The sequence below is a fragment of the Salmo salar genome, chromosome 19 (assembly GCF_965601325.2).
Source record: "Salmo salar chromosome 19, fSalSal1, whole genome shotgun sequence".
Taxonomy (NCBI): domain Eukaryota; kingdom Metazoa; phylum Chordata; class Actinopteri; order Salmoniformes; family Salmonidae; genus Salmo; species Salmo salar.
The window spans coordinates 91,042,501-91,054,720 of NC_138309.1; the positions used below are offsets into that span (position 1 = coordinate 91,042,501).

The 12,220-nt window shown below is 41.3% G+C and overlaps 1 protein-coding gene across 1 annotated transcript in view; it reads left to right on the forward strand.

The window, feature by feature from the left end:
* LOC106579767 (1-phosphatidylinositol 4,5-bisphosphate phosphodiesterase delta-1) overlaps nt 1–12,220 on the forward strand; it is a 133,087-nt gene that overhangs the window by 53,912 nt on the left and 66,955 nt on the right. The window contains exons 3-6 of the mRNA XM_082966031.1: nt 5,011–5,239; nt 5,421–5,550; nt 7,536–7,764; nt 9,209–9,410. Coding sequence (XP_082822157.1) covers nt 5,011–5,239; nt 5,421–5,550; nt 7,536–7,764; nt 9,209–9,410 — 790 coding nt within the window. The remainder of the gene's footprint in view (nt 1–5,010; nt 5,240–5,420; nt 5,551–7,535; nt 7,765–9,208; nt 9,411–12,220) is intronic.

Below are 12,220 nucleotides of genomic sequence, written 5' to 3' on the forward strand. Positions count from 1 at the left end.
TTTACACACTAATGTTCATTCCCTGGGCAATAAAGTAGATGATCTCTGGGCGAGGATCTCCTTCCAGCGAGACATATGGGACTGTAACATTTGGTTGTGGGAACAGTCTGGTGGGGACATCACTAAAGATTTGCTCTCAAAACCCCAAAAGTGTCCAGTTGTGTGGATGATTAGATTTACATTTGAGTCATTTAGCAGATGCTCTTATCCAAAGCAATTAGTGTTTAGTGTCTTGCTCAAGGGCACATAGACAGATGTTTCACCTAGTCGGCTCTGGGATTCAAACCAGCGACCTTTGGGTTACTGGCTCAATACTCTTAACTGCTAGGCTTTTTATGGTGTGTGAGGGCATTTTGAAGTTAAACCTTACTAATGCTTGTGTAGTGAAATATCCTTCTTTAAGCCTAGGCATTGGTCTAGAGATAGTTAAAGAAACTAACTCATATAAGATAGAAAAGTGTGTGTGTGCATTATTAAGAGGCCTGTTCTAACTGTTGTGTGTGTGTAGCAGGACCCCATGATATCTGGGTGCTCACCCAAGAGATGACAGAAAATAACTGGTTCATCTTCGCTTAACTGGAGACATGGCAAAGTGTTATATTCTGCACACCAGTGATAGAGCTGTGGTTATGTCTGGAGCCTGTTTCTGGGCGAAAGGTTCATGTTTTACGTGTGTGTGTGTGTGTGTGTGTGTGTGTGTGTGTGTGTGTGTGTGTGTGTGTGTGTGTGTGTGTGTGTGTGTGTCTGTGTCTGTGTGTGTGTGTGTGTGTGTCTGTGTCTGTGTGTGTGTGTGTGTGTGTGTGTGTGTGTGTGTGTGAGACATACATCATTTGGGCCGACAGTGAAAGGTGCTTGCTTGCCCAAGTTGGGGGAACCGTTGAGCTACTGACAGAGGAAGTATGTCTGGAGTGACTTCCTGTCACTTTGGCACCTATTGTCCTCACTCCGTTGCGACAGACTGAGACAACCTTTTCATTATAGTCAACTTGGAGGAACCGTTGAGCTACTGTTAGAGGAAGAACCCCGGTACCCCGTAACCCAGTTCCGTCTCTCCTTCTGTACTCACACACACATACATAAGATCATGTGTTTGCATAAGACAGCTAGACTATATAAGGATTACCTACTCTTTGTACAGGAGGCTCTCACTTCATTTCACCTGCGTGTGTCACAAGTGCTGTCTTCGAATTCCGTGTTGTAAATTAGCCAAGGCGCAGCGGGGCGGTACTTCCACATATTTTATTTGTGAACTTGAACAAAAACAATAAACAGGTGAAACTGAAACAAACGTGACGTTCTGGGGCTGCAATAAACACAGCTGCACAAAAACACGATCCTCACGAAAACACAGGGAAAAACAGGCTGCCTAAGTATGGCTTCCAATCAGAGACAACGATAGACAGCTGCCTCTGATTGGAAACCACACTCGGCCAAAACATAGAAAAACAAAACATAGAATGCCCACCCACCTATCACACCCTGACCTAACTAAACAGAGAAAACACAGCTCTCCCAGGTCAGAGCGGGACAGCGTGGGTGGTGCGCCCTCCTCCTTATTATAATACGTTTTTTATAAAAGTAATACCTTGATTGATTATTGACTATGCCTCTCCTCATTATTATTTAAAGGTAGAATTTCCACCACAGGTGCAAAAAAAACATTGATCTGATGTTACTAGAACATTCCCAGAACACATTTAGTCTGTTCATTAAAGGTTCCCAGAATGTTTCATTAGGTTGTGGGAACATTGTGGGAACATTGTGGGAACATCACAAGAGATATGTTCCCAAAACACAAAAACTGTCAATTTGTGCTGGACATTCAGATAGTGTTTGTATCAGGCTGCACAAAACATTCCTTTGATGTTGCAAGAATTTAGATAAAACAGCCTTTCTGAGTTGTTTAAAGGTTCACAGACCATGTAATTAGGTTGTGAGAACAGAGTGGTTAATTACAAAATAGGTTCCCAAAATATAGTCAGTTCTGATAACATTCAGACAATGTTTAAATTAGGTTCCACTTATAGCTGTAAGAATGAAATAAGTCGGTTTATATGACATTCATACAATGTTTAAATTAGGTTGCACAGGTTCCACTTATAGCTGTAAGAATGAAATAAGTCGGTTTATATGACATTCATACAATGTTTAAATTAGGTTGCACAGGTTCCACTTATAGCTGTAAGAATGAAATAAGTCGGTTTATATGACATTCAGACAATGTTTAAATTAGGTTGCACAGGTTCCACTTATAGCTGTAAGAATGAAACAAGTCGGTTTATATGACATTCATAGCATATTTATTTTAGCTTTAACACAATACACCATTGATGTTCACGCATCATGTATTTTACCTTGTCTTGGAGATCCTCAGCACATTTCAAGAACATTTAGAAAATATTATATTTAAGATTTACAGTATATTAACACCAAATTCTCAGCATGCAAATTAAAGCATAAAAAAGTAGATTGGAATACATCCCCATTATGTTTCTCTATAGACTGGAATACATCCCCATTATGTTTCTCTATAGATTATAATACATCCCCATTATGTTTCTCTATAGACTGGAATACATCCCCATTATGTTTCTCTATAGACTGGAATACATCCCCATTATGTTTCTCTATAGACTGGAATACATCCCCATTATGTTTCTCTATAGACTGGAATACATCCCCATTATGTTTCTCTATAGACTGGAATACATCCCCATTATGTTTCCCTCCAGATTGGAATACATCCCCATTATGTTTCTCTATAGACTGGAATACATCCCCATTATGTTTCTCTATAGACTGGAATACATCCCCATTATGTTTCTCTATAGACTGGAATACATCCCCATTATGTTTCTCTATAGATTGGAATACACCCCCATTATGTTTCTCTATAGACTGGAATACATCCCCATTATGTTTCTCTCCAGATTGGAATACATCCCCATTATGTTTCTCTATAGATTGGAATACATCCACATTATGTTTCTCTATAGATTGGAATACATCCCCATTATGTTTCTCTATAGATTATAATACATCCCCATTATGTTTCTCTATAGACTGGAATACATCCCCATTATGTTTCTCTATAGATTGGAAAACATCCCCATTATGTTTCTCTATAGACTGGAATACATCCCCATTATGTTTCTCTATAGACTGGAATACATCCCCATTATGTTTCTCTATAGACTGGAATACATCCCCATTATGTTTCTCTATAGACTGGAATACATCCCCATTATGTTTCCCTCCAGATTGGAATACATCCCCATTATGTTTCTCTATAGACTGGAATACATCCCCATTATGTTTCTCTATAGACTGGAATACATCCCCATTATGTTTCTCTCCAGATTGGAATACATCCCCATTATGTTTCTCTCCAGATTGGAATACATCCCCATTATGTTTCTCTCCAGATTGGAATACATCCCCATTATGTTTCTCTCCAGATTGGAATACATCCCCATTATGTTTCTCTATAGACTGGAATACATCCCCATTATGTTGGTCTGTTGGTCCTGGAAGCCTCCTCCAGTAGACACCAGGGACTAGGTCTGTTGGTCCTGGAAGCCTCCTCCAGTAGACACCAGGGACTAGGTCTGTTGGTCCTGGAAGCCTCCTCCAGTAGACACCAGGGACTAGGACTGTTGGTCCTGGAAGCCTCCTCCAGTAGACACCAGGGACTAGGTCTGTTGGTCCTGGAAGCCTCCTCCAGTACACACCAGGGACTAGGTCTGTTGGTCCTGGAAGCCACCTCCAGTAGACACCAGGGACTAGGTCTGTTGGTCCTGGAAGCCTCCTCCAGTAGACACCAGGGACTAGGTCTGTTGGTCCTGGAAGCCTCCTCCAGTAGACACCAGGGACTAGGTCTGTTGGTCCTGGAAGCCTCCTCCAGTAGACACCAGGGACTAGGACTGTTGGTCCTGGAAGCCTCCTCCAGTAGACACCAGGGACTAGGTCTGTTGGTCCTGGAAGCCTCCTCCAGTACACACCAGGGACTAGGTCTGTTGGTCCTGGAAGCCTCCTCCAGTAGACACCAGGGACTAGGTCTGTTGGTCCTGGAAGCCTCCTCCAGTACACACCAGGGACTAGGTCTGTTGGTCCTGGAAGCCTCCTCCAGTAGACACCAGGGACTAGGTCTGTTGGTCCTGGAAGCCTCCTCCAGTAGACACCAGGGACTAGGTCTGTTGGTCCTGGAAGCCTCCTCCAGTAGACACCAGGGACTAGGTCTGTTGGTCCTGGAAGCCTCCTCCAGTAGACACCAGGGACTAGGTCTGTTGGTCCTGGAAGCCTCCTCCAGTAGACACCAGGGACTAGGTCTGTTGGTCCTGGAAGCCTCCTCCAGTAGACACCAGGGACTAGGACTGTTGGTCCTGGAAGCCTCCTCCAGTAGACACCAGGGACTAGGTCTGTTGGTCCTGGAAGCCTCCTCCAGTAGACACCAGGGACTAGGTCTGTCAGGGTGTGTAGGAAGGAGCTGCTTCTCACATAAACTCGAGACCGTTAAGGAAGGAAGTGTGTAGATACATAGGGACGCACTAGATAGACAGACATGTTTTTATCTGCTGTAGGTTTCTGTGAGTTTTTATCTTCTGCACTGTTGGGTGCTGTGAGTGGCAGAAAGCCTTAGATGTCCACCGTCACATTGAAACAGTGTTTTCCTGTAGATACAGTGGGGAGAACAAGTATTTGATACACTGACGACTTTGCAGGTTTTCCTACTTACAAAGCATGTAGAGATCTGTCATGTTTATCATAGGTACACTTCAACTGTGTGAGAGACGGAATCTAAAACAAAAATCCAGAAAATCACATTGTATGATTTTTAAGTAATTAATTTGCATTTTATTGCATGACATAAGTATTTGATACATCAGAAAAGCAGAACTTAATATTTGGTACAGAAACCTTTGTTTGCAATAATTGCTCCTGTGAGTGGCACTGGATAAGATCGTCTGCTAAATAAAATATAATATGTCCCCCTCTTGTCTCCCCTTTCAGTTTCCATTGATGACGTCGACTCTGTGCGTAAGGGCCGCCAGTCGGAGGGTCTTCAGAAGCACACAGAGGCCCACGTGGAGGACCTCTGTTTCTCCATCATCTTTAAGGGCCGCAGGAGGAACCTGGATCTGGTGGCGACCTCGGCGGAGGAGGCTAGGCAGTGGGTCAATGGTCTGGAGAAGATCCTCTCTAACATGAAGAAACTCAACCGCCAGCAGACGAGCGAGCAGTATCCTCTTCCGTTGATCTGCTTCCTTTGAAACTCACAACTAAAACGTTGTTCAGATACTTAGAGTATCTGAAACTATTTGTTCAGCCTACGCAGTAAAGTGTATTCCCATCTATAATGTGCTTAGGTCAAAGGTTAATCTCTGTTCAGTGTTTGATCCTTCCATCTGGAGGTATTAAAGCTGGATCTTCAACTGTATGAGGAAAGCAGACAAGAACAAGGACAACATGATGACTCTGAAGGAGCTGAAACACTTCCTTCGCCAGATCAACGTCGAGGTGGACGAGACCTACGCTAAAGTGCTGTTTACAGTGAGTGGATATCTGATTGTTAATGACTTACAATGAGGTTGTGATGGATTTACAATGATGTTGTTAATGACTTACAATGAGGTTGTGATGGATTTACAATGATGTTGTTAATGACTTACAATGAGGTTGTGATGGACTTTTTATTTATTTTTTATTTCACCTTTATTTAACCAGGTAGGCTAGTTGAGAACAAGTTCTCATTTGCATCTGCGACCTGGCCAAGATTAAGCATAGCAATTCGACACATACAACAACACAGAGTTACACATGGAATAAACAAAACATAGTCAATAATACAGTAGAAAAAGTCTATATACAGAGAGTGCAAATGAGGTAAGATTATGGAGTTAAGGCAATAAATAGGCCATGGTGGCGAAGTAATTACAATATAGCAATTAAACACTGGAATGGTAGATGTGCAGAAGATGAATGTGCAAGTAGAGATACTGGGGTGCAAAGGAGCAAGATAAATAAATAAATACAGTATGGGGATGAGGTAGATAGATAGATGGGCTGTTTACAGATGGGCTATGTACAGGTGCAGTGATCTGTGAGCTGCTCTGACAGCTGGTGCTTAAAGTTAGGGAGGGAGATATGAGTCTCCAGCTTCAGAGATGTTTGCAGTTCGTTCCAGTCATTGGCAGCAGAGAACTGGAAGGAAAGACGACCAAAGGAGGAATTGGCTTTGGGGGTGACCAGCACCCACTCGTAGCACACTGGAGCGCGTGCTACGAGTGGGTGCTGCTATGGTGACCAGCGAGCTGATATAAGGCGGGGCTTTACCTAGCAAAGACTTATAGATGACCTGGAGCCAGTGGGTTTGGCGACGAGTATGAAGCGAGGGCCAGCCAACGAGAGTATACAGGTCGCAGTGCTTGTTAGTATATGGGGCTTTGGTGACAAAACGGATGGCACTGTGATAGACTACATCCAATTTGTTGAGTAGAGTAATGGAAGCTATTTTGTAGATGACATCACCGAAGTCAAGGATCGGTAGGATGGTCAGTTTTACGAGGGTATGTTTGGCAGCATGAGTGAAGGAGGCTTTGTTGCGATATAGGAAGCCGATTCTAGATTTAATTTTGGATTGGAGATGCTTAATGTGAGTCTGGAAGGAGAGTTTACAGTCTAACCAGACACCTAGGTATTTGTAGTTGTCCACATATTCTAAGTCAGAGCCGTCCAGAGTAGTGATGCTGGACGGGTGAGCAGGTGCGGGCAGTGATCGATTGAATAGCATGCATTTAGTTTTACTTGTATTTAAGAGCAGTTGGAGGCCACGGAAGGAGAGTTGTATGGCATTAAAGCTCATCTGGAGGTTAGTTAACACAGTGTCCAAAGAGGGACCAGAAGTATACAGAATGGTGTCATCTGCGTAGAGGTGGATCAGAGAATCGCCAGCAGCAAGAGCAACATCATTGATGTATACAGAGAAGAGAGTCGGCCCGAGAATTGAACCCTGTGGCACCCCCATAGAGACTGCCAGAGGTCTGGACAACAGGCCCTCCGATTTGACACACTGAACTCTATCTGAGAAGTAGTTGGTGAACCAGGCGAGGCAATCATTACAAAAACCAAGGCTGTTGAGTCTGCCGATAAGAATGTGGTGATTGACAGAGTCGAAAGCCTTGGCCAGGTCGATGAATACGGCTGCACAGTAATGTCTTACAATGAGGTTGTTAATGACTTACAACAAGGTTGTTAATGACTTACAATGAGGTTGTTAATGACTTACAACAAGGTTGTTAATGACTTACAATGAGGTTGTTAATGACTTACAATGAGGTTGTTATAGAAGCTTACAATGAGGTTGTTATAGAAGCTTACAACTGTAGTGGCATGATAGTTCTTAATGCAGTTCTTTCATGTTCCTGTATGCATATCAGTTTCATTTAAGGTTCTGCCAGGTCTCAAAGCATTTCATGTCATCTGAGGAGGAAGTCAATATAGTAAAATACTGTTTTGTAAATCATCTTGTCCTGTAGAAATGTGACACGTCAAACTCGGGCACCCTGGAGGGTTCTGAAATCAAACTCTTCTACGACCTGTTGACTCACCGGGAGGAGATCGATGTGATCTACGAGAAGCACGCCGCCACGGGGGGGCAGATGAGCGCCAATGACCTGCTCAACTTCCTGCTGAACGAGCAGCGTGAGGTGGCCACCTTGGAGGACGCTTTAAGACTCATAGAGAAATACGAACTGGACGACTCAGGTGAGAGATACTCTGTTTTTGTATTTAACCATTATTTTACCAGGTAAGTTGACTGAGAACACATTCTCATTTACAGCAACAACCTGAGGAATAGTTACACGGGAGAGGAGGGGGGATGAATGAACCAATTGGAAGTTGGGGATGATTAAATACTCTGGTACTGACTCAATATTAGCTGGATGACTCAGGTGAGAGCTGCTCTGGCACTGACTCAATATGAGCTGGATGACTCAGGTGAGAGCTGCTCTGGCACTGACTCAATATGAGCAGGATGACTCAGGTGAGAGCTGCTCTGGCACTGACTCAATATGAGCTGGAAGACTCAGGTGAGAGCTGCTCTGGCACTGACTCAATATGAGCTGGATGACTCAGGTGAGAGCTGCTCTGGCACTGACTCAATATGAGCTGGATGACTCAGGTGAGAGCTGCTCTGGCACTGACTCAATATGAGCTGGATGACTCAGGTGAGAGCTGCTCTGGCACTGACTCAATATGAGCTGGATGACTCAGGTGAGAGCTGCTCTGGTACTGACTCAATATGAGCTGGATGACTCAGGTGAGAGCTGCTCTGGCACTGACTCAATATGAGCTGGATGACTCAGGTGAGAGCTGCTCTGGCACTGACTCAATATGAGCTGGATGACTCAGGTGAGAGCTGCTCTGGCACTGACTCAATATGAGCTGGATGACTCAGGTGAGAGCTGCTCTGGCACTGACTCAATATGAGCTGGATGACTCAGGTGAGAGCTGCTCTGGCACTGACTCAATATGAGCTGGATGACTCAGGTGAGAGCTGCTCTGGCACTGACTCAATATGAGCTGGATGACTCAGGTGAGAGATGCTCTGGCACTGACTCAATATGAGCTGGATGACTCAGGTGAGAGCTGCTCTGGCACTGACTCAATATGAGCTGGATGACTCAGGTGAGAGCTGCTCTGGCACTGACTCAATATGAGCTGGATGACTCAGGTGAGAGCTGCTCTGGCACTGACTCAATATGAGCTGGATGACTCAGGTGAGAGCTGCTCTGGCACTGACTCAATATGAGCTGGATGACTCAGGTGAGAGCTGCTCTGGCACTGACTCAATATGAGCTGGATGACTCAGGTGAGAGCTGCTCTGGCACTGACTCAATATGAGCTGGATGACTCAGGTGAGAGCTGCTCTGGCACTGACTCAATATGAGCTGGATGACTCAGGTGAGAGCTGCTGAAGTCACTGTATAAGGAAGCATATACTTAAGGATGCGGTATGGGATGACAAAATACCGTTTTATTGTGTTCTAGGAATGTGCTGAAATAGTCCAACCTTTAATATTTCTGGAGCACTTTTTCTTTACAAACTAAATTATATATATATCTGGTAGACCTATTCCACACGGCCACTCTATCCCCAATCCCCTAATTAATTCTGCCCCCCCCCCCCCCACGTTCCCTCTTCCAGCAAAGCATATGAATCACATGACCAAAGATGGCTTCCTGATGTACATGCAACAGGAGGAGGGGTCTATCTTCAACCCCGCCCACAAGACGGTGTACCAGGATATGAGCCAGCCAATCAACCACTACTTCATCAGCTCCTCCCACAACACCTACCTGATGGGAGACCAGCTCAAAGACCCCAGCAGCACAGAGGCCTATATCAAGTAACCATGCCAACCTCTAGTCTAACCTAAACTAACCATACATTACAACCTCTAATCTAACCATACATTACAAACTAATCTAACCATACATTATAACTTCTAATCTAACCATACATTACAACCTCTAATCTAACCATACATTACAACCTCTAATCTAACCATACATTACAACCTCTAATCTAACCATACATTACAACCTCTAATCTAACCATACATTACAACCTCTAATCTAACCATACATTACAACCTCTAATCTAACCATACATTACAACCTCTAATCTAACCATACATTATAACCTCTAATCTAACCATACATTACAATCTCTAATCTAACTATACATTACAACCTCTAATCTAACCATACATTACAACCTCTAATCTAACCATACATTACAACCTCTAATCTAACCATACATTATAACCTCTAATCTAACCATACATTATAACCTCTAATCTAACCATACATTACAATCTCTAATCTAACTATACATTACAACCTCTAATCTAACCATACATTACAACCTCTAATCTAACCATACATTACAACCTCTAATCTAACCATACATTACAACCTCTAATCCAACCATACATTACAACCTCTAATCCAACCATACATTACAACCTCTATTCCAACCATACATTACAACCTCTAATCTAACCATACATTAGGAATTGTAATTTATGGTTAATTTAGATTATAGGTTGTAATGTATGGTTAGATTAGAGGTTGTAATGTATGGTTAGATTAGAGGTTGTAATGTATGGTTAGATTAGAGGTTATAATGTATGGTTAGATTAGAGGTTATAATGTATAGTTTGTTTAGATTAGAGTTGTAATGTTTGGTTAGTTTAGATTAGAGGTTGTAATGTATGGTTAGTTTACAATCTCAAAATCTAATCTAACCATATATTACAACCTCTAATCTAACCATACATTATAAACTCTAATCTAAACTAACCATAAATTACAATCTCTAGTCTAAAGGTAAATTGCAAACTCTAATTTAAACTAACAATATTTGACAACTTCTAAACTAATCATAATTTACAACCTCTAATCTAACCATACATTACAATCTCTAATCTAACCATACATTATAACCTCTAATCTAACCATACATTACCTCTAATCTAAACTAACCATACATTACCTCTAATCTAAACTAACCATACCTTATAACCTCTAATCTAACCATACATTACAACCTCTAATCTAACCATACATTACCTCTAATCTAAACTAACCATACATTACCTCTAATCTAATCTAACCATACATTACCTCTAATCTAATCTAACCATACCTTACCTCTAATCTAAACTGACCATACATTACCTCTAATCTAAACTAACCATACATTACCTCTAATCTAAACTAACCATACCTTATAACCTCTAATCTAACCATACATTACCTCTAATCTAAACTAACCATACATTACAACCTCTAATCTAACCATACATTACCTCTAATCTAAACTAACCATACATTACCTCTAATCTAATCTAACCATACATTAACTCTAATCTAATCTAACCATACATTACCTCTAATCTAATCTAACCATACCTTACCTCTAATCTAAACTAACCATACATTACCTCTAATCTAAACTAACCATACCTTATAACCTCTAATCTAACCATACATTACAATCTCTAATCTAACCATACATTAGAACCTCTAATCTAACCATACATTACAACCTCTAATCCAACCATACATTACAACCTCTATTCCAACCATACATTACAACCTCTAATCTAACCATACATTAGGAATTGTAATTTATGGTTAATTTAGATTATAGGTTGTAATGTATGGTTAGATTAGAGGTTGTAATGTATGGTTAGATTAGAGGTTGTAATGTATGGTTAGATTAGAGGTTATAATGTATGGTTAGATTAGAGGTTATAATGTATAGTTTGTTTAGATTAGAGTTGTAATGTTTGGTTAGTTTAGATTAGAGGTTGTAATGTATGGTTAGTTTACAATCTCAAAATCTAATCTAACCATATATTACAACCTCTAATCTAACCATACATTATTAACTCTAATCTAAACTAACCATAAATTACAATCTCTAGTCTAAAGGTAAATTGCAAACTCTAATTTAAACTAACAATATTTGACAACTTCTAAACTAATCATAATTTACAACCTCTAATCTAACCATACATTACAATCTCTAATCTAACCATACATTATAACCTCTAATCTAACCATACATTACCTCTAATCTAAACTAACCATACATTACCTCTAATCTAAACTAACCATACCTTATAACCTCTAATCTAACCATACATTACCTCTAATCTAAACTAACCATACATTACAACCTCTAATCTAACCATACATTACCTCTAATCTAAACTAACCATACATTACCTCTAATCTAATCTAACCATACATTAACTCTAATCTAATCTAACCATACATTACCTCTAATCTAATCTAATCTAACCATACCTTACCTCTAATCTAATCTAACCATACATTACCTCTAATCTAAACTAACCATACCTTACTATCTAAGGCTTACAAGATAGAACTGCCAAAGGGAGCAGAGTTGCAATCTACTGCAGAGATAGCCTGCAGAGTTCTGTCTTACTATCCAGGTCGGTGCCCAAACAATTCAAGCTTCTACTTTTAAAACCACCTTTCCAGAAACAAGTCTTTCAACGTTGCCACTTGTTAAAGACCCCCCTCGCCCCGCAGTTGTGCCCTGGACACCATATGTGAATTGATCGCCCCCCATCTATCTTCAGAGTTTGTACTGTTAGGTGACCAAAACTGGGACTTAACA